Below are 24,192 nucleotides of genomic sequence, written 5' to 3' on the forward strand. Positions count from 1 at the left end.
CAGTGTTTTGACTTTCGTCCATGGAAAAAGATTGCCAACTATCAGACAAGAACTAGAAAATACAATGGTGTGAATTAGGTGATAGACTACTATGTAAGATTGTCACAGGGTGAAAAATTCAGAGGTTTTGGGCTTCTCTTTGTAGTGAATAGATAAGAGCAAAAAATATCAAAATGGAGGATTGTTGTTGTCCTCCAAACCTTCTTCTTCTTCTTCTACTACTCCATATTCTGCAGTAAAAGTAATTTGGGATGACTGGACAAAAAATTCCACAGTTCCTGGCTGTGTTACTGAATAATTGGTAGGAAAGTGAAAATAATATACATTTTTAGTAACCATTGGTTAAATTATCTTTAAAAGGCTGTGTAAATCTTGATAATTAGGCCTTCTCCTGCATTCTCTGCTCTGTGCTGTGTCCGGGTCATGCTAGTGACTCTGTTTCTCTGATAAGACTTAATAAACAACTATCTAGCAGCAGTGAAAGCTGAAAGTCTCCATTTGTCTCTCGAAGTAACTCATGGCAAGGACTTTAAAAACTCTCTCCCATCAGGAGAGATTTGATTTACAGCACGGATCTGTGTCAAGACTGTTTTCATGATTAATTTTATTCCTGGTGCTGCATATTGTTCAGAAACAGCTGAGGTACATCGAAGGTTTGTTTTAGTCAGTGTGAGTTCTACACTATCAACTTTTTGTGGGCTTGATCCCTGTATGGGCCGTTCACTTAAGAGTTGGACTCCATGATCCTTGTGGGTTCCTTCCAGCTCAGAATAGTCTGTGATTCTGTAGATTCTGCATGACAAAAGCCTTAATTATTCCAACTAACATCTTCCAGAGCTGTCAAAAAACAAGGCCTTTCTTTGGGAATTATTGCTATTATAAAATAGATTTCATATTGCTATTACATAGCTTCAATCTGTGAAAAATATTTACAGGTTAAGTGAATATAGCAAGAAAAGATTTTATCAGGTTAAAACTAATTTTAAATGCCTAATTTTTGTCAGTATTTTGCTTTTTCTTTATTTTATTCCTTATTTTTTCAAGTGCTACTTCATCCATGAAGGAAGACGCTTTAACATGTGCCAATTACACTGACAGTTTCTACATTTCAGTTTCTAGTTGGAAATTAAATTATGTTTATTAACATTCCCAATTTTATATAGAATCATTGGATCATTTAGGTTGGAAAACACCTCTAAGATCATCAGATCCAACTGTTCCCCCAGCACTCCCAAGTCCCTCATTGCACCATGTCCTCAAGTGCCATATGCACACAACTTTTAAACCCCTCCAGGGATAGTGATTCTGCCCCTTCCCTGGGCAGCCTGTGCCAGGACTTGACAACCTTTTTGGTTAAGCAATTATTCCTAATATCCAATCTAAATCTTCCTTGGGACAACTTGAGGCCATTTCCCCTCGTTCTGTCACTTGGGAGACTGACACCCCCCCCGGCTGCCCCCTCCTGTCAGGGAGTTGTGCAGAGCCACAAGGTCCCTCCTGAGCCTCCTTTTCTCCAGGCTGAGCCCCTTTCCCAGCTCCCTCAGCTGCTCCTGGTGCTCCAGCCCCTTCCCCAGCTCTGTTCCTTTCTCTGGACATGATCCAGCACCTCCATGTCCAGTTCTTGTCATGAAGAGGGGCCCAGAACTGAACACAGGACTTGAGGTGTGGCCTCAGCAGTGCCCAGGACAGGGGGATAGTCACTGCCCTTGTCCTGCTGGCCATGCTGTTCCTAAGAAAATTATCAGCAGTAGCAATCCCCAGGTGCTTTCCAAAGACGGAAGATAGATTTATAAAGAAGTAGAAAATCAAATACAATTTAATATAGTTAAGTATCATTCTAGCTACAAATCAAAGCAGGTAACACCTCAGACATCTGTCATTAGAAATATATCTTATCTCCACTGACGTACACAAGGAAGTGTATTTCTTAACTGTAAGACTAAATAAAAAAATAATGTCTTTTATATTTAAGCTGCTGAGCAGTTTGAAGGATCTGCTTTTCAGATCTGAGTTTTAGATACACACTAGGACTTCGTAGCATACAATTTGGCTACTTGCTCAGCTTTATCTTGAAGCAGCTCAAATTCTCGGTGGGCTTTTATTTAATACAGTGATGGAACACACAGTTCTTTGTGCACCCAAAGTGATACGTATGACTTCAAGCAGTTAAAAAGATGAGAGGCATTTTTGCAGTGGTACTTTAATTTCAAACAATGCATTAGATATAATTGTCATTTTTGGAAACCATCTGGTTGATATTTTTTAAAGGTGAAAAAAAAAAAAGAATTGGCAGATAAGATATATCAGTAACTCTGAGCAGTTGTACTGTATTGGAAAATACAGGGTAATTGGATACCAGGAAAAAGGAAAATAAAAGAAAGCACATGTTCTGACCCATCAAGAAGCAACAGAAAAAGTGATTGAGGAATTCAGTGTAGGAATACATTAAAAAAAATGTTTAAAATTGTACTACATCAAACTGCCACCATATGTTCCATAATGAGATAAAACAAAGTGGGTAATGGATCTGTTACCGAGTCTGTCAAGCCATAGGACCCTTTGGATATGTCAGTAATTAACAAATAACATCTGCTGTCAACTGCTGTACTTAATCAGCATGGGAAGGGTTCTCCTCGCTGCATGACAGAGGGTACAGTATGATAGTCTGCTTTTCCTTAGGGATTGAAAATGTCTTTGACCACACTGCTGTATGCAGAACTCCTGCTGAGATGTAATTAATGGGAAATCTGGATGTGCAGAAACAGCAGAACACAGCTAGATTGGCACTATCAGTGTGGATGGAGAGCTTTGACTACCTTTGATAATTTTTCTGTCAGATAATTCCTGACGGCTGTAATGCCCTACTGTGTTTACAGATTGCACCTTCGGAGTGGCTGAGCAGCCTTTTCAGATATGCAGAGAGACTGATGATAACCCACTACCTCGTTTAAAGATGCAGAACAGGGATGTTCTTGTTTTGCTGATAACAGGGACACGAAAATGTGTTAAGGCAGACCTCATTAATTGACTCCTTGGTTACAGAGAAACTGTCAAATGCAATTCACCAAGGCACCTTGAGAACCACCATCAATATATGGGAAATTAAAACAATTAAGATTTAAAGATCCTGAATGTCTCAAAGAAGTGAGTTTCAAAACTTCTCTGAGTTGCAGTAGTAGTGGAAGTCTGCAGGAGTTGATCTATTTATCCTACCCATTTCTGAATCCATCCTGTTGTGAGAATTCACAAGGTTCCTCCAGACCAGAGGAATATTGGATGCATTGAAGTAGCTCTGTGCCCTTTAAGTACAGCTGGTACAGAGAAATGGGGATTTGCAAAGCAAAGAGCTGACCTTTCATTCATATCCACATGTTCAAGAATGGATTTAAATACAAATCTTAGAAATCTTATGTCAGAACAACAATTTGAAATAATGAGATTTTCCTTTAATCTTCATCAGGGTTCATTACACAAATAATATAGGATTCATTACATAGATAATGAATATCTAATTAGCTAAGATAATACTCAGAAATATCTAATAGGAGGTGCTTAAGTTGATAAATAATTTTTATAGATTTAAGTAAATTTGTTTAATCACAATTGGTTGCTGATGCAGCTGTCACTGTGTTGATGTGAGTTTTAAGCATCCTCTCTGCTCTGATCAGACTGGTCTGGGTTGCACAGAATAATTCAGTTTCCGTGATTATCCCTTTGCTCTCCCATGAATTGTGATAAAAAAATAACTGTTTTAACTAAGACAACATAGTATCAAGACAATCATGAAGCTGGACAGCGTGCACAGTCCCATTCTGAGGAGCAGTGTTCCTTTGTCCCTGACTGCTCTGCTTTGCCAACACAGGGAGTTACTCCCTTCTCTGTCCCATTCAGGTGCGTTAGGAAACACGGAGTCAAACGCCTGTCTTAATTCTTAACCCACCACTGAGAGTAAGTTAAGGCTGAGAATCCTTACTCCAGTTTGTCTTTGCACATTGACTGTTCTGATACCATTTAAAGATCAGAGACCCCTTACGAGTTGCACTTTGGTTGATCAAAAAGAAGGCATTTAAAATATGAAAAATATGCCTGACCTGACAATGTAATTCTATTTAAGAAACAGAAAGTGTGCTGTATAATATATGCAGACACCTCTGTCATGAAGCCTCATGGGGTTTCACACCCAATTATCTGTGACCACCTCTGGTTACCATAGCAATTCTCTCTTAATTAGAAATTCACCCTCAGCTCATGGCCTATCTGTGCTAAAGCATGAAATTCTGCAACACACTTGGGTATTTTATTTATTTGTTTATATATTGACTGTAATTTACTGTGTCAAATGACTCTATATGCAGTAGTACTCTGGATTTTTGACTCAAACATTGATTACAATTGTAATTCTTCAATGTGTTCTTGACCCACTTTCAGTCTGTGTATAAGGGGCAGGCCACACCAGGAGAGAGGGCAGTGATGCTGAAGGTGTTAATATATGAAATAATATGGTCAGTAAGGTGGAAGCAGCTCTCTGTCTGCTGCTCAAGAGGAAGGACACTGTGAAACTTTCTGCCCGCATTCAGGCTCAAGTTAGTTTTATAACATTTTCAAAAGGAAGGCGTCTCAGCCCATATAGAAGTATTTGATAATGTGTGAAGCTGGCTAGATTTGTGATCATAAGGTGGACAAAAACCACCACAGGGTGTTTTGGTGACAGATGTAAGAGATTTATTCCTGCTCTTAGAAAAGTAAGATGAGGGGAATGAGAATAACTTACATGCAATGTAAGAGGGCAATTCTAAAAGTTGGGCATCATATCAATGCTTGGGGCACAAGCTCAAAAGCAAAGGGTATGATCCTAAACACTCCCTCCTGTAATCCTGAGGAGAGCAGAGACTCATAATTCTTGGAGTCCAGACCAAAACCATAGTATCAAAAATCTCTGTGGTTTCTAATGTAAGTATAGAGCCTCAAAGTACAAACAACTCTTTCTGAAATAAACAAATCCCCAAACAAAATGCTACAGCACAGATCAGTTCCTTCAAGGGAACAGGACAAGAATAGAACATGATTCAGAAATGTACTCAGATAGTACATTTGTAGGACCAATATAAGAACTTCCGAAGCAGAATAGAACAGAAAAGTAAAGGAGAAACCAGAAGGGACTCATGCATTGCAAGGTCCAGAGAGATTGGTTTCGAATGTTTGTTGCAACATCCAAGGACTACAGGCTTTTAGTCTTTAATCTGGAGTTCTTGGGCTGCAAGAGGTTTAGGACTGTACTTTGAAAATTTGACATAAAATATGAGAGAACTGAGAGAAAGAACATGAAACATTCAGCTTAAAACAGAAGGTTACCCCATCTGCTATCTTTCACAAAGATCTCTATTGCAGGCCCTGAGATATGAGAGAGGCTTTAGCATTTATGTAAACTCATCAGCCAGGTTGGAGGGCAATGCCATGTGGAGAAATTGCCACTTACTGTGTTCTATGAAGCTCATATAAATTCTAATATATCTTACTAATATGTATCATGCTGAGGAGCACAAGCAAAAGTAGTCTTACCTTCTGCCATATATTGCACCATGTCTCCAGATTCTCATGTAATACAGTTTTTTGGTTACTGCTCACAAATGCCAATGTTACATATGAGCAGGACCAGACAAAACACAGCAGAAGAAATCCAAACCAATTTCAGCTTCGTGGTCATGATGTGGATGTTAGGAGATGTCAGCCAGGTGACAGCTGAGCTCTGTCAACTTTTACTTTTTTATTTAGTGCTTCTCCCAGCTTAGTCAAATACTAGATTCTGAACTGATATGCAGTTGTTATTTTTTTCCTGAACATGCCTGGCATAGACAGAAATGGTGTTTTTAATTTAATCTGTCTGAAAACGTTCCTTAAATGAGTAATAAATAGTTCTTAAGAAGCACAGGTAAGTTGGGCAATTGGCATGTATCTTTAATTACAATTTTAGCCTTAATAATTATTCTTGAGTCAGCTGTACAGCATTATTACCATAATCAAACCTGCCCATTTTAAAATCCAATGTCATAGTGCAATTGATTAAGGTAAGATGAATCCAGCAGTAAAGGTAAAATTGATTAAGGTAAAAAAAATCCAGCAGTAAAAGCTTCAGTGACTGCTCAGGAGAGCAGTCAGCATGCATACATATACGTTTGCCAACATTCTCAATATAAACTAAATGACTCGTTATATGGTATCTTTGTTGTGCCTGGATTCTGATTTTCTATGAGTCATGCCTTAATTTACTGAAATAGAATAAGATGAGTAAGAGAGTCAAATCATAGGGAAAGAAGTCTGCAAGCTGCGTAAGGTCCAACACAGTTACAGAGGAGGATTATTCAACTTTTCTGTGCTCTTTATTCACTCTGAATTCAATATCAGAACCCTCCTGCCACTGGATATCTTCTGCAGGCAGGAGTTTTATAAAAACCTCATGAAGAACCAAGGTCAACCTTTATTACTGCATAGACCATAACAGTTTTCTTTCTGATTAACATTTTCTATTGAATTTGGATTCATCCGTAACTGCAAAATTGCATCCCATGTAACACTGTAAAGGCACATAGCACGTCTATGTAATGAAGGGGATAAAAGCAGTTTTCTATTACCACCACATTAAGTTGGGATTGGATTTTGCATTATGAGTTATCATCTTATTTTACATATTGCTAAAGAGAATGTAATGTTCCATTTAGATGTAACTGAGCTGGAATGTGAGAGAATTTCAAGCATTTGTATAAGGAAAAGAGGAGGGAGCACATCTGACATGTTTAGATTTTTAGGTTGCCTTCAATGTATAGCATCCTACAATTATCATACAGATGTTTTTCACTCAGAGGTAAAAACTGTGCAGTACATTTGACTATAGCTGCCATCAGGAATAGTTTGAAAAATCCTTAATTGCAGCACTAAGAAAATGAAATAGCAACAATGTCCTGCAGAGAAGTGTCAAACCTGATAATTCTCTGGCTGTGCAAGGGGCGACCACATACTGATACAGTTCTAAAAGTATAAAGCCATACTAGAGTGATATATTCTTAAGGCTGAAGCTTTTCCTCAAGACTCATTCTTTTTAAATTATTTAGAGTAAAAGGATACTAAAGAATTTATCTACTCAATATCAGAACTAATGGATAAATGGCAATGCTAAAGTTGTAGTTTTATAGCATTTAGTTCAAGATAAGCTACAGTGAAAAGTAATATTTTTAAAATAACAGTTAACAATTTACCTTTGCTCTGATTTGTAAAATCTTTGTCTATTTGTGTTTCAACTATTCATTGTTATATAACTGTTCCCCATGGCCCATGGAAATCAGGTTCAGTCTGAGGTTAAATGGTACCTTGTCAAAGCAGGGATGTGACCCAGGATGAACGAATCGTATGACTCCATTTGTTTTCCCGCTTTGTAAATCTTTTGCCTCTGCATACATGGATACGTAGGAAGAGGAGAGCAGATGTGAGGGAAAGGTCAGGGATGCTGTGAAGTCTTTGAGGCTTTACTTTTACTTCTGAGATTTAGATGCCTCCTTAGTGCAGATACATGAAAACATTCCTCAATGAACATTGGTGATGTTTATTTTTAGCAAAGTATACACCAGGAAAGAAGGGAAAGTACAGACCAGGTAGCACGCACATATCAAATGCAAATGCATCCAAATCCAGTGTTGACCCACTGTCAGTGTAATATTCAACTAATAAGAAGATTCCCTCACATATAGACATATTTTCTATATCCATATCAAAGAACTGAATATCTGAAACTGCTAAACTGAAACAATTTGTGTTTCTGTGTGGGTATGCAGTTTTAGTAAATCCAAATTACAAAGTTTTGCCAGCACACTGGAGAACAGAGAATTGCTTCTTTGTGGCTGCACATCTTTTGTTAGATTTTAGTGTAGAAAATGGTTACAAGTTTGACATTATAACAAAGAATAATCCTATGAACAGTTCAAGTTATTATGTTCTATTAGCTATAAACAAGGGATAAACTGTGATAATTTTCCCATTAGATGTGGTTAGTTGAGGCTGTAATGGAGTACACAGTATTTTAGAATCAATGCCACCATAGATGAACTGTACCTTCTATTGAGAGACATTGAGAAGGATTCCCAGAACTCGGTTTCTCCACATATGCCACATTCCGATGACAAACACCCAGGAAACTCTATCCACGGGCTGAGCTTACAGCTCTTCCCCACAGGTAAAGGAAACCAGCCAGAGTTGCTTTGTCTAACCTGTAGGTTAGAGCTTTACAAGGACATCCAATTAAAGGAAGAAAGTAAAAAAAGCCATGCAATTGGTTACCTTTATTCTGATGTTCAAAATGTTTCCCAGAGTCAAAGTTTATTTTCCTGTTTCCATGTGTGTGTTTTAGACTTGTTTTTCTATGTCTGGCAAACACAGGTGCCAACTGATCATTTTGGAACTGGATATTGTCTAATGCTTTTCTCGCTCTGGTGTCAGGTTTGTACTTACTGTACTCACATTTTCTTCTGTTTCAGCCTGGCGTTACACAGCTTGGAAAGCAATTTGTCTGGGCTGCTGGCTGGCTGAGCAGTGCATGTGGTGCGTGCTTGATGGCTGGCAAGTTGGCAAGTCATCTCAAGGATACCTGTTCTGCAAGGAAACAGAAAAAGTTGTTGTTAGTGTATCCTTTGAAAGGAAGGCTGGTACCAGCCAGATGTTTGCATGGTGCTGTCTCTTTGTGGTAGTGCAAGAACTCAAAATGGGGCTCACTCCTGTACAGTGAGTAAGAGAGACACTGCCATGGACTACAGCTGCACATAGGCAGTTGGGCATACACTGTTTAGGAAGGAAGAGGAAAAGGGTATTAGGTGGGTAAGGCATGGAACAGATGACATAGAGCTCAAAGTTCATAAAATAAGGTAATTCCAAACCCATCCCTTCAAGAGTATGTTAATTATCTTATAAGCCAATTTTCCTTCTTACTCTCAAGGAAACAGCACATTTTTATGGATGGAGAGGAGTCTAGTTGTGACCTAATGTAAGCTGAAATACACATGAGAGTAAGCTTGAACAATCCAGAAACATTTAAATGGAGATGGTTAAGTGGGGAAGAGCCACATTTGTTGCTCAGGTGATGTTCCCTTGTTTGCAGATCAGAGATCTCATTACAGTCAATTAGTAAAAGGATGGAAATGAGAACAAACAACTTCCACTATTCTTTTTTGTAACAAAGTTGTGCCTGAGAAAAAAGAAATTGACTTCCACGGGTGAAACCTGTGCAAACGTATTTCTCCTTCATTAGGCCACTGGTAGAAAGGAATTCCAAGGTATTTCCAAGGAGTTTTTAAGAATCAGCTCATGTTCTGAGGCAAAGCACACCTCACTTTGAGTGGTTACATACACCCTGTACTGCATGGCAGCAGACATGAATGGCATGAAAAAATGTAATTCAGGGAGAAAAGGTGTTTATTCAGCAGTCATACAATTCCAGCGTGGAAGCCACTGGCATAAACAAATGAAAGCAATTTATGTATGTACATAAAGAACATAGTCTGAAATTCCCATTTGTTAAGTGGTATAATATACTACAGAGGCTTTTTTGTGTGAAAGAAAGGCATCAGAAGCAATTCTGAAACATATAAAGCTGACTGATTGTCTATAATGTTCCCCCAAAAAGAGCCATGTGAGAAAACAAGGCATCAGTAAAGGGTATTGTAAAATATATTAAAGCAGCATTCTAACAGAAAACCTGTTGTGTGTTTAGTCCAGTATTTACAAAAGAACTTATGCTCCAGAATTACATTCAAGCAGTAAAACTTTGGGACTTCATTGTTTCCCACTATTCTTAAAGAAGTAATCTTTCTAATTTAAGATACATTAAACCCCTTCAAAATAAAGTTATTCAAGCCGTGATTATTCAGATAGTGAGTTATACTCGAAAGCATTTGTAAGCAGTTGCTCACTGTGTGAAGCAAACACTTTCATTCAGCATGAGAAATGGATGCTTTCCCTCAAGAACTACGTAAAGATAAAATCAGGAAGTGCCACCTACCTTTCATCTATTTTTTGTATTCCCCAGGTCACCTTATTAACATAAATAAAACAGGACTAGTTCGTGGTGGAGATTTATAAAAGTAAGCCTCATTATTTATTTCTTAAGGTATTGGTGAACAGCACAGATAATGTTTCTGCTTGAGACTCTTGCATTTTCGTATTAAACAAAATGGCCTATTTAATTTTGAGACAAGTTTTCAGCAAGTAAAATAAATGCATTCACCATTGTGTAAATTCTGTAAGACTCAAACTTCTCACAGAAATAAAAGTCCATATTGTAAAATACAAAATAGATATGTAATAGAAATAGCATAGCTTAAAGTGTTTAGTTTTTAATGTATTGTGAAACACAAATCAGATATATATTGTCCAAGATGTAAGATTTTGTAACTATATTAAGAACTCTAGCTTCATGCCAATAAAGCCTAAATAATAATAAATAATTAATTTTTAGTAAAGCAACATAATCTGTGTATTAATGTTTTACTATAGTAAATGCTTGGAGAGACAAAGGAATGAACTTTTGGTAGGCAAAGATATGGAGACATTACACTTGCTGGCCAGATCTTAGGTCCCCTTGGAGTTCTGATTTTGTAGCCCATTAAGCACATTCTTGGTTTTCACTTTTCCTAAAGAGCAAGGCACATAAACTCAGCCTGAACTTTGAGGTAACACTTTTGTGGTTTCTTCTTCTTTAATTGAGTCATTTCAGTATGGGCTTATCTGGCTGGTGAAGTAATGGATCTGTTTTCAGGCAGGAAGTGAGTAGCTCATGAGTCAGGTTTACCCAGACCCATGTTAGTGCAGTGCTGCCCCTCCTTCCCTCACCCCAAACTGATTTCACATTGTGTGGAGTGAAAGTTGGGCACAACTGAAAATTAATCACCTACCAGAGACTAAGCCAAGACAAGATGCCAGATTTGATGGCTTTTGTACTGTCAAAAAAAATCCTGCAAGGGTCTGGAAGCAGCAGGAGTAGCCAAAGTAGAGGAGCCACATCCCTGCCATTTATACTTGAGTTACAACTTGAGTGACAAACTCAGAAAATGCCATGGTTGGGTGACTGAAAAGTGAGCACTAGGAATGCACAGAACAAGAGGAGCATGTTATAATTATGGCTGGTCTGCATAAAAACTGAGAAAAACTACACTGTAGAAGTCAATCAGTCTGTTGTGTAAACCAGAAATCGCCTTGAGCAAGAAAACCTGGAGTAACTTCCACATTAGGGAGCTTTAAGCTATAATTTAGCAAAGTTAAAATTCATGTAATCCTATCATCCTTTATAAAACACTGGAATTAATATTGTTTGAGAAAATAAAAAGTTAATCAATATCACACCTACGAAAATTAACACTGTTCACACAAATAAGATCAGCCAAAGGCAGCATGTACATCTTAATCAGGGAACACAAAAGCAAGAGCTCAGGGGGAACCTGGAGTGGTTGTCAAGGAAACAGCTACAAAAACCCCAGTATATGAATTCTGCTGTTAACAAGCAATCAAGGTTCATTAAGACAATACAACTTTTCAAGAGGCAAATTCTGAAAATTAGAACCTCTTCTGAGAATTCCCAGACAACATAAAATTTCGGAAATGTCACATAATTTAGACAAACAGGTGTGATGCAATAAGCAAAAAAACCCTGCAGCATTCTAGATAGCCTGAGCCAGTTGCCACACCTTGCACACAAATTCTGCATATGAGTGGTTGATTTTCCTGAAACAATCTTCACATCCACATGTAAATAAGCACCGATAAGAGTCTGACAGGGACATATTTACTGTAGGTGTTAAATCTGTGCACGGTGCTTGTAAGACAATGTTGAGAGCCAGCACAAGTATTGTACTTTCCCAGTTGTAACAGGCTGGTGGGATGAGGAACTGGCAAAACATTATCAATATGTATATATTTGCTTGGTTTTTGATTTCACGCACATCTTAACTTTCTGCAGATCAATCTGGAATGTCAGACAACTGCCACACATCATATCCTTTTATATCAGATGCCCTTGGGTTTTGGTGCAATCAATTATTGGTTTCACTTGTGAAAAGCAAATTGAGAGTTCATGAACAAAAATTGAATCTTCAAATTATGTTACTGTCCTGGATATCTGCAGTGTCCAGGGGTCAGCATTAAAGGATGAACTTTGTAAATTGCCCAGTCTAACAAGAAAAAAAGGAAAGTGTCTGGGTTTTTTTTCTTCCCCTCCAATTTGCAGCAGGGCAGTATTACAGCAAGTTGAGAAATTCAAAGTGTTATTGATTGCAACATTTTTTTTCTGCCATCTTCTTTGACAGGTATTTTGGAGCAAGGATATTGGTACCTGAAAAGAGTCTTTTAACTGTAGTCAAAAAACAGTTACCTGGGTAATATTACAGCCCCTGAGTGGCCTCCTCTCGGAGCAGCACATGCGTGTGTTATCTCCGTGGCACAGGAGGAAAGGCTGATATGATAAGGAGTAATGCCAGTTTCCCTGACACATTTTGTGTCATCATCCTGAATTTCACTTCCTCTCGGATACCTGTCAACCACCCCACCTCACCTCACGGAGACAGGGCTGAAACCTGAATAGAGCAACAGGAACACAGACCAATCCTGTGCCCGGAGAGAGCACACAGGAGCGGTGTTTAGAAGTCCCTGTTATCAGGCACTCGGATGAGCTCGGAGGCGGTGGCACAGGTGGCATTTGGCTGCAGGGAAGTGACAGAAAGCACAGACAGGTGAGCGCCTTCCAGCGCCGCTCCGCAGGGACCCGAGCACCCTCAGGTGCCTGGAGCAGTCTCACGTGCCCTTCAGCCGCTCTCTTTGCCAGCTGAAATCAAAGTTTTAGGCTTTGCCACAAGCTTTCCTCCCTGCACAAAGCATCTGCCTCCTTTTTGGCAGCGGAGGGGTTTTCTCCTCTGAAAGGTCACCTCCAGCTCCCAGCCGCTACCGCTGGCTGCCGATCAGCTCTGCTGCGGCAACTTTTCCCTATTCATCAATATAAAGTTTTCCCATACTCTCTTCCCGTGGGGTGCCCTCCTCCAGCAACCTTCTGTAAATTAAAACCAGGATGATTTTCCCGTGCTCACCCTGCCGCAGTGAACAGTGAGGGGCAGTGGCTGCCCCCGGCACCCCCGCCTCAGCCGCGACTTCCCCGCCTCAGCCCGAGCCGCGGGAGCCGGCGGCCTCCGCAGGGGATGGGAGCTGCGGCGTCTGCGGTGCCAGCACCTCCAGAAAACACAGGTTGCAGCAGATTCCGAGGCTCCCTCCTCGCAGTGCCTCACAGACGTCGTGGGAGTGTAGGGGTGTGCTCGCGTTTCCGTCACAACCGGCCGGGTGCCGGGCCCGGGTTTGTCTCACGAGCGGCCCGGCGTTGTCCCGGGGTGCCCGGGTTTGTTTGTCTCACGAGCGGCCCGGCGTTGTCCCGGGGTGCCCGGGTTTCTCTCAGGAAGGTGTTCCCAGCCTTGGTGGCGGCCGGGTGCGTGTGGACCCCCGGGGGCATCAGTTTCTAGAACCGCCTGAGGGCTCAGCCCTGAGGCCCTGCCCTGACGTGCCCTGCCCGCCTACCCTGACCTTCCCTGGCACGGAGGATCGTAGTAGGAATAATATTTTAAACCACAGCTTTTAGCCCTAACTTTTGTGCTGCCCGCGGGTGACCCCACCAAGGTTACAGGGCTCTCCGGGGAGAACACGCTGTGGGCAGCAGTGAGCTGCCTTGTCGCCAGCGTGCCGCGGCTGGCCGGGGTGGCTGACGGCTGAGCAGAAAGGCAGCAGATGTTTAATGTCTGTCTGCGAAATGCGAAATGCCACGAGGCTCTTCATTGCTCAGCCCTTTACGGTATTTCCCTTATGGCTGCCTCGCTTCTTTTGTTCTTCCTTGGCAAGCAAAACGAGGAAAGAACTCGTGAATTAATAGAGGAGGAGGTGTCAAAATTTAAATGATTTTTTTCTTGCTAGTATTTACTCAGATTGCAACACTTGTCAGTGAGGAAAGTAATATAGTTACTCATAAAAGAGAAATCCGGAGACTTTTAACGTGAGAATCGGTGAGGCAGAAGGTTCTGGAGGAAACCTGCCTTTTCCCCCACCTCAGGAAGGTCAATAGTTAACCTTTGTCCCAAGGGGTGTGAGTCCTTTGCTCTCACCATTAATGTCATTAGCTCATTTGGCAAATGGTTCACTTCTTTTTACAAAATATATAACAAAAATACTTGAATTAACTTCATAATTGATTTTTGAAACTTAAAATCACAGCTCATTTCTAAGCAGGTATTTGTGCTATAGATGAAAACCCTCAAAAAGCCTGGAGACCAGAAACTTTTTAGCTCTTCAAAATTAAGCTAGAAACCTTTGTACTTTCTCTGTTCAGTTCATGTTATAGACTTGATGATCTTTTGTCTTTGAGTATATTCGTTTCTCCCTTGGTACTTTACTTCAGCAGCACTCACCAGGCAAATTAATTTAAAATGAAGTTTACAACCATGTATCTGAAGTTTCCAGGCCTCAGAAGGACTTGATTTGTGTAATGGGAGAGGATTTAATTCAGCTGTAATTTTTCATGCAAGTTTGAGTAGCAGTCCTTCATAATTCTTTAGCCAATTACATCTAACTGCTCACAGATTATGTACTGTATGTGGTTTCAGCTAATTGTACAGCCCCCCATCAAACTGGTGAATACAATTGTCCTCAACTTTTGATAGACTGTAGAAGGACAAACAGATATGAATAACTTTCCTGGAATGACAGATGGGACTGCAGCAAGAGACTGCCCATTATATTTCAGTTGCACTGATATGTTATGGATCAGCATTACAAAATAAGCCCATTAACTCTGTGGCGAAAGAGGAAGTCATTGGCAGAGCAAGGAAAAGAATTTATGAATACCATTTCCTAATCCTTCAGTCTAAACACTAAACCCTGTTGTCATTAAGAACTCAAAAATAGAGAATATTGTAATTCCTAAACTGTGATTGTGCATTTTTATTCAAGGTTTACCTCACATATTGTAATGTATTATGGAAGGTGTCAACAAAGCAGAATTTCTTAAAGGAATGACAATCTATCATGCAAAGGCTGCTTTATTTACAGTGCTTGTGACTCAGTGGACTGATGATACTGTCACTTCTTGGAAATTCTAACTGGAAGAGGCTACGAATAAACCAAGTCTCCATCTTGCCATTCATATGCAAGGAATGTGCTATCTGATAAGGGGAAATTATATAACTGTGTAAGCACAGCATTTTTTATGCATCCCTGGAAGCAGTTTTGCCCCCTATTGTTCTCTTTACGGGGCAAGTGAAATGTGCATCAGATACAGGTGCATGTTTAGGCTATACTTTTCTATAGGAGAAATATGACCCTGACCATCTTTCATTGTGAAGGGTTTTGGACAAGCTCTGCATTTGAAAAAAGAACAGGTGTGAAGTGAACGAAAAATAATGTCTAGACTATGAGGAGTTAATTCATTAGTTCTCAAAACATGGAATAGAAATTGATTCTCAAAACATGGAGCAGAACTCTCCAGCATGTGCTGCAAAGTGGTCTAGAAAGTCTTTCATGGCTTGATCTGCAGCATAATAGCTGTAGAGCAAGAAAATCCTGTGTGGTTCAGGTTCATGGTGTCTGTTATAATTGGTGATTAAAAAACCCCAAACAAACAAACAAACAAACAAGAATACTCAATTATTGTGCTAATTAGTGTAGGGCATACTGCAAACCACCAAGATAACTATGGCTGGTTTAGTTAAGAAAAATGTGGTAAGCATATAGAAAAATTAGATAGAGAGAGAACCTTGCAAAACCCTAAATACTGCATTAAAAATATATAAAGTGAGTCCAGTATTGGCATTCACTGCTTTTAGAGGTGGGAGGATAATTCATCCATTAGGATTCAAGGAGCAGAGGCAGTCACAGGCCATATTTTCTCATTGAGTATTGATGGGCTGTATTTGTACACATTGGTTGGGAGTATTTTGGATCATTATAGCTATGCCTCTTGTGAAGTGTAGGTGTTTGCATTCCTGACTCGCACAGAGCTGCGAGGGCTTGGAAAAAACTGTCTCTGAGCTGGTGTTGAATGTGCGTGTGTGGGGCTTTCTTTAGCAGAACCAGGAATCTTTGCCAAGCGCTCGGGTAATGAATGAACTTGCTGAAAGCAGAGGATGTAAAGGTTAAATAGAAGAAGGAAGGTAGATCAGGGCATCTTTCTTGAAGGTTAACTGTAGGGGAGTTCAGGGATTCAAGCATTAATCATTGGGTTCTGAGCATGTTTATCATAGGCAGTTATTGGGTACATCACTGCTACCTTTGAAGTGCTATGTCTTCTCTCCTCCTTCACAATAACCCAGGACTGGATGGCAGTTCTCTTCCTTGTTCTCCTGTTTGAAAAGAAAGATTGTGCCTTTCCTATGAAGATCATGAAAAGGGTAATTTTCCCCTCTGGCTTTCCTTCTGTACCATTAAAGTAGAGATACTGGGATGACTCCTCTAGAAGACACAGCTCCACCTCTTATTGCCATTCTTTCTATACATAGAAAATCTACTTTTCTGTTTCTCTGGGAGCTTGGGGAGATTTCTTTAGCATTTGAAAATGAAGCATCATTTTCTTTTCCACGTGAGAATGCCCAACCTGATCTGGCTACAGTAGGAAGGAGGAAGTGCTATAAAACACTCAGACATGGCATCATAGCCTCTTGATGGATGTTTCCCATGTCAACAACACAATTTGAGACCATTGCCTGAACCCGAGGTATGAATGATTTCATACTTTCAGAGTGACTTGTGAGATTAGTTCTAAAGTCACTTGGTATGAATTTTAAAAAGATAGGGCATGAACAGAAGCAGACTTGCTGTCCTTTGTCTTTTTATATCAGAAAAACCTCTATAAGTAGACCATGGAGAACAGGAATTGTAATGAAATTTGGTGGGTTTTCCAGTTTCTTTAGCTTTTATATTTATTGAGGTGATTCTTATTGGATAAGTCTCTACATATTCATCCTTTTGTAGGGTTTATCTTCCATGTGTTTGGAGTCAGTGTGAGTGGTTTCACAAATATGTCTGGTGTTACCTTTGGACACCACATTTCTTAGACTTTTCATTCTTGCTGTGGTTACTTGGTCATTTTGATGTCTCCTTACACTGGCAATATTTCCGAGCAGTTCTGGAATAGCTAATGCTAGTGATTTAATTCTGACACTGTTGGTAATGGACACTTAGTTTAGATATATGATTTAATAATAAAGCTGCAGAACAGAGAAGTTCACATATGATTTCTTTTAAAAGAAGCTCTGGTCTTTATAGGGTTTTTGCAAAACATGTACACACTTCCAAATATTAGGTTTTCAGCTGTACAGGGTAGCAGGCTTGCCATTAGCTCTGTTTTCTTGTTTTGCAACAGTAATAGCAAACTAACTATTAAACTGGAAATGGCAAACAAAAATTGTAAAGGGAGAATATGTGGTGCCAACTCTGGCTTCTGGGGCAGTAGAAGGAAAAAGGGAAAGAAATAAAATATCCAGATTTCCCAGATTTTTATTTCCCCTTCTTGTCCATATGAATGTATTGTAGGATGTAAATCTATTACTATTATTCCTTTGTCTTTCCAGCTGCCTTGCTTTTTATGACATATGCTGGATTCAAATTTAGACTAAGTTTTGTGACTTCTCTAATCTTTTATTTCAGATTTGCATAAAAACGGTAAATATACAGCCCCAAAAGGAATGCAAATATTACATCTATGTCATAATTAGCATTAAGACATTTAAGAAAAATGGAAAAGGGATTTACGGTTTTGCTATATGAAAAAGCTATTTATCATTATAGATCTTCATTGAAAGTTGTTGTCAGCTGAGTGGTGTTTTTGGAAATTGCACATTAGAGATGGAAGGAAATACACCTCCCTTTTGTCATAAGCTTTCCTTATGACAACAGTGAATTGTCTTGCTCTGTACTGTAGTCTGCTAAGATATCAAATTGGATTTGCTTATTCATCTGTGTGGCAGTTACACTGTGAAGTGTTTCCATCCATTTCACAGAGCCATTAGTAATAACAAAGTGTTGATATATTCAATACTACAAGACAGACTGTCTTACAGTTCCTGTTCTCAGGATGGTGTAGGGTCTGGGAGACTCTTGAAGTGTTCTTAACATTATTTCCATATTCTTTAAATGCGTTGCAAGACTTACTTGGGTTTTAAAAATAAAGAATCTCATCCTCAAGAAACTTAATGTTTTCTTGCAAATTTATTTTAAGATGAAGTGATAAAAATTAGGTGCCTCCTTCAACGAATTTCATTTCAGTTAAAAAAAAAAACTTACAAGAATTATCTTTTGATAGGCTTTTCCCCTGTGCTTGCTGGCTTACAGAAATCTGAGTAGATCTGGTTATCCTATGAGAATTGTGTTTCATGTCTTAGACTTTCCGAACTGCTTACTGCCTGCAATGGACCTTTCAGACTTTGCATCTTGTAGTATTTTTGTGGTGAAACTGTACTGGAAGAATATTCCTGCAAGATACATTTCTTTTATGCAACTTCAGTACGTGCTCAGTGGTGAGCATGCTAAATTAATTTGGTTGCTTAGATCCACCACCTGGGGTGGATAATGAAACCCTACTGTGTGGAAGAGAGGCAATAACAGTGCACTGTTTGTCAGTCCTCTGTCCATTCCTTGGGAGTTCTGGTGTTGATCATAACACCAATAACAGTAAAAATGCGCAGACAATCTTGTTGGGTGACTGCACAGTAGTGTCCCTGTAGTCCTTGTTTTCTGTTTGTGCCGTTGAAATCTCTTTTCTCATGGCATTGTGTTGGGTTTTGAATGCGAGACTCTTATGCTGTATTGTCCCTGTGTTTTTCTAAAGCATCTGCATGCAGTCCCCCTCTGCTAAGTGAATTCTTATGGGGGAAATGGCTCCACTGTTTACTGAACTCCAACTGTTGAATTTTTCTGGAAAATGTCTTTGATATGTAGCAGGGTTTTCCTATAGCAGCTACACAAGCTCTGCCTCGGTGCAAGGGTAGGGAGAGAAGCTTTCCATTGGTATCTTTGTGTTACCTGCAAGCTTCCTGTTGACCTTTTTCTCCTCTGGGGTGGAAAGGGACCAGCTGCATCTGTTAGGTTGATGACACATCTTGGCTGCTGTAGATGGGGGAACAGGATCTGCCCTAGGAGCATATGTGTGAAAGGTGATACAGTCTTGTGCCCAATCTTTGTGCAGACTGCTTTGCCATTCGATGAACATCCAGCCGGTCACTCTTGATAAGTATTGCTGTAAGTGACCTAGAATTTTGGTTTTTTTCATTTCTTTTCCTTTTATAATCAGGCAGGCAGAAACATTTGCTTTGATCAGCCATCTTTCTATTTTCTTATTCCTTTACCCGCAGGTACCAGCTTTTATCATTTCCCACAGCTCTGCGCATACAAACACTATAAACAAGTAGTAAAGTGTCTGAGTCATCAGATATAGTTCCTCAGGGAGTCTTGCAGAAGAGAAGTAGATCCTGATTTTTGCTGCTGTTGCTGTGCTTCTGTTAAGAGCCCCATGACACTGGTCTGGTACTCATTTATAAGGAAAAAAATTCATAACCAGTTGAAGAAATCAGGAAAATCAGAATATTTGTAATCTTCTGGTGGGTCTTACGTGCCTGCTAAACAACAGATACATATATAGCAGTAACTCTTTCCCACTGAGTTTTAAAGCAAAAGTGGGAAATAACTGATGTCATTAACAACTACTAAATTTGCATATTTATTATATTATGCCAATGAAGAGCAGGACTGTGAATAAAGTAATGTTATAACTGGCAAGGGATATTTTTTGGATGGTGCCCTATGTGGAATCTTATTGCTTTGACAATTGTTGATTTGATGCCTTCCCAAATGCTGCATTTTCAAATAGCTCCTTCCAGGGCAGCCTCCTTAAAGAATTCCCTCGAGATTTGATAGCTCCTGCCATAACACAAAGAATGTTTTTGCATCCATTTCTACACAGTGTTCTTTGTATTTGAGAAAGTATCTGAAGTCATACATGGATGAAATATGGAAACATTCAATGAAGGTCCATAAAATTTGTGTAGACAATCCTTCTTCCAATCTATTTCTTAAGGTAGCCTTGCAAACTTGTAATGCCTATGTATTCCAGATATTATTTATTATTTCTATTGTTGAAAGAGAATTATTGAGGAGTGAAAAAGAAATCCAGCATTAACCCAATATAATCTTAAAAAAAGTACTTTCTATCTCCAGAAAGCATGGAGACAGATATAGCATGTTGATAAGCACACTAGTGCCGGTGAAATCAGATTTAGCATCAATATCATATGGTCATCAGAATCTGGTGTACTGTAAATTATTAAACGTAATTTTGACAGTTGCTCCCTGCAGCTTGTGGTCTTAAGATGATAAGAGCCTTTAGACAGAAGTCCTTGGCTTGTAATAATTTTATAATGGTGCTGGATGTGCACTGCCTGTGGCAAGGGCACTAACTTAAAAAGAAATCTAGTGAAATCCAGGACAGAGCAATGAGGAAAGAGTAATTAATATATCATAACTGAGATATTTCTGATGTTAGCTGAAATTTATATGTGACAAATGGAGCAAGAACTGAGAGATTTGCTACAGATTTCAAAAACTGCCAGTACTGATATTGCTGTTTCTGGGAGATGCCTACCAAAGGATATGGATTCTACAGTCACCCATTTGTAGTGAACTGATTTTCAAAGGTCAGCACTAATGTGACATCTCCCAGTTTTCAGACTGTTGTGTTGTCCAGGTGGTGTAAAAATTAAAATTCTGGTTTGTGTTAGGGAGTTTTAGCAGTACCCTACATGGGACTTTGTAGATTACATGAAGCAAACAAATAATTAAGAAAAAAGACCCTCAGAGCTCTTTCATTTATCTTTTTGCATGTGTGGTTTTTGTTTCTGCAAAATTTATTGGAGAAGAAAGCAAGTCAGAATTTCTTAAGGTTGGCTTAAGGTGTACTCTCAGCAGAGTGTGGTTCTAGCTGTAGGAACTTAATATATATAAATTACTTTTTCCCTTGTCTTGACAAAAAGAATTAGCAGACAAATTTTGTTTGTGTATAATATAAGGCTTTCAGAAGATGAAATACATCTCTTTTTTAAATCCATGGATTCATGCGTTCTAGAAGTTTAAAACCATGGATATTCAAAAGCTGTGATCAGTAGATCAGATTGGCATTCTCTTTGAACAAATAAGAAAGATGAGTTTTAATGATATGAATAAAAATAACTTTCTAACAGGTAGATTCTTACAAAATAACCTTGTCCTCATTTGCTACAAAGGACTTCAAGATCTGTTTCAAGTGGAATGGAATTTTTGGAGTAAAATTCCACGTAGTTGTAGATGTCGGGACTTCTGTTGTTTGTGGGACATTGTGTTCCAGTTTGCCAACTTAAAGACCAGCAAGAAAATGTCTGCAAAATAACATGGCTACTCAGAGTGTGAAACCAGGTCGCTGAACTTCTAATATCATTGTATTTAATAAAAATGGAACAGTGAGTGGAACTGCAATTAGAGGGTGCCAAAGTAAGATTTTATTTTTCATAAATATTTTATGCTGAGTGTCAAGGGAAGAAGAGGTTATGTGTTTATTTCAGCTTAAGTGCATGCTCTGAGCTGGGTCTGGGTAAATGACATCCAGAGGTCTCTTTCAAAATAAAATTTTCTCTGTTTCAGTGGCTGATATATTAACAAGAGCGTCTATATGTATGACGTGTCAGTATGTATGAAACAAAGTGAAATCATGTTTGTTGTATCTTTGCAGACAACAATATGCACAAGTAGGGATTTTGCAGGAATGTTTGTTGCCTCCAGAACATTTCTGTACTTGCACACTGATGTATGAGAACTCATTACTATGGCAGAGCAGTTCACGGAGCTCCAGAGAGAACACAGGTAGGCCACACTCCTTGATATAGTTCCCAACAGCTGTGGTAAGTTGTGCTGACTTTCATTCCTTGGTTCATTTAACCTTCTCAGGGTATTCTCAGGCCATCAGCTCTTTAACAAAGCACATTATTGACATTCATCTGCTTTATTATTCCTTGACCATGAAAGACACTGTCTTGGGCACTTCTGCTCAACTTGCTGATGGGCTTTGCTAAACCCTTCCCTTGTGAGTTGATGTCTATTACAATCCTTGCTTACAGAAGGACTTGTCACAGAGTAGGTGAGTCTGGAATCAAAGTTTTAGGATCACTTATCCTGGACTGAAGCCAGGATCTTGGAGCTTTAGGATTTCTTTTTGTTTCTTTCTATTGAAATTAAGCAAACTGAAGTGGCTCTACTGACTTGAGACTTGCATGCATATGAATATGCTACCCAGCAGCAATGTGAAGAACAGTATAACCAGCTACCACATGACATAGCTCTAAAGGTGGTATATGAATATGAAATTATTTCAATGATCTAAGGTTTCTTCTTTTTTCCAGCATATCAAAAAGTAGAAGTATTACATGTGCTTAGAGCTCTAATGTGATTATGTCTCCACAGGATACCAGGATTTAATGTATTGCATAGAAACTTTCATGTATAGTATTATGCTCGTGCTTACTGTATTTGCAGTCACGGCTGGGTTGAAAACTTGAACTGACTCTAAAAATAGCACACATTTCCTTTGCATTTTAAAAAAGAGAAAAGTGTTAATTGATCATCATGAAAGAGGTATCACAGTCAATGAGGCACATTGTAGAAGCATAATTAGTCAGAGGATGATCTGGCATGTGCAGGAAGAATCTAACAAATTTATCAGTGTGTCTGAAGCAAGTTAATTTGGCTGCCTTAATCTATGTTTCATATAATCTTTATGACAAAGAGAGTAACCCATTTTAATTTTAATGTTCAAAAAGCCAAGAGAAATTGGCATTAGTTAAAATTAAGAATAGTGCAAATCAGTGAGATAATATCAAAACAGGGCCCTGAAATATTATTCTAGCCTCATTTTTCCAGAAGCCAAAGTAGTAAAAACTCCCAGTAATTCTGTAATTTAGTTATGATCATAAGCACTCTTTAAGTTGGATTAGAAGTGGAGTTCCAGATTAATGTTTCTGATTGCACCCCTTAGGCTGCTTCTTTTTTGCAATATTCAGTTCTGCTAGCCCTATATATTGACAGCTCTTGTATATACAAAGGAGAAAACTATTTGGAGGGCAATGGTTAGGTTCATCCTAATGGATGGTTGTCAAAATTACTTTTCCCTGAGTTCTTGGCCTGTAATTCTCAGTGAACTCAGTGATACTACAGGTCAGTCTCTATTCAAATGAAAACCTCAGTGTCTAAATCTGGACATTTAAAAGCAGAAATGTATAAATATTTTTGAAACATTTAAGTCTCTAAGCCAGAATTTGCTTTCAGGAGTGTCACCTTTCATATGCAGATCTGTTTTCTTCTCTCCTTGCAAAGTAAAGATAACCAATCTTAAGTAACTGCAGATACTACATTGTAGGACTTAAGTAACTGTAATCAGCAGACAAAATAACTTGAAGTTACTCACTTCAATTCTGTTCCTTTGCTCCACAGCACAACGTGGTTATTGCAGTTCCTGACCATCTTAAAGACACCATTCTGACCCTGTGCAGCTCTCCTGGTCCTTTTAGTGGAGCACTGAGGCTGCCAGAGCTTTCCAAGCCTGGCTCAGGCCGGCAGCTGTGTCAGGATTTGTAGGTCAGTATCTGGGTCTGCCATAACATCCTCATTGTTTGCCAGGACTTTTCCCTGCTTTGACTGAAGAACTCAAATAGGATGGAATCACAGAGACAAGGAGGGATGGCTGGTGTGTAGCTGACTTTGAAAACCCAGTTATTGACTGGGGCAGCGTGAAGAAAATCAAGCATTTGTCACAGAAATTTTTAAAAATCATTGTAAAAATACCTGGGAAATTTCCTTCTCCCTAAGACAGGCAACTATCTTCTACCACTGGTCATCCCTAAATCTGCTACTAGGTAACTGATGTAGAGGACTAAAAGTGAGGGTAGTCTGTTTGTGTGTTTGAGAAATACTGCAACAGACACAGAGCTTGAAAAACATTTACTGTAAACGTTCTGGACCAGCCAAATGGTTCTGCTGTCCTTTCTGAAACTACACATACACACTGTCCTCCAGAGGTGCTGCTCTATTTTCTCTCTTCACACCTCAGAGGGATGGAAT

At 39.2% G+C, this 24,192-nt stretch overlaps 1 protein-coding gene across 2 annotated transcripts in view; it reads left to right on the forward strand.

Annotated features, from left to right (window-relative positions):
- Nucleotides 1–24,192, forward strand: part of SNX29 (sorting nexin 29) — a 128,332-nt gene extending 104,140 nt beyond the window's left edge. The window contains exons 21-22 of one of the 2 annotated variants that reach the window (XM_048320909.1): nt 21,812–21,942; nt 23,566–24,192. In XM_048320909.1, coding sequence (XP_048176866.1) covers nt 21,812–21,942; nt 23,566–23,591 — 157 coding nt within the window. In that variant the 3' untranslated portion in view covers nt 23,592–24,192. Of the gene's footprint in view, nt 1–8,522; nt 10,459–21,811; nt 21,943–23,565 lie in introns of those variants that run through there. The other variant, XM_048320904.1, reaches the window with a different exon arrangement.

This window comes from Corvus hawaiiensis, chromosome 16, assembly GCF_020740725.1.
Source record: "Corvus hawaiiensis isolate bCorHaw1 chromosome 16, bCorHaw1.pri.cur, whole genome shotgun sequence".
NCBI lineage: Eukaryota > Metazoa > Chordata > Aves > Passeriformes > Corvidae > Corvus > Corvus hawaiiensis.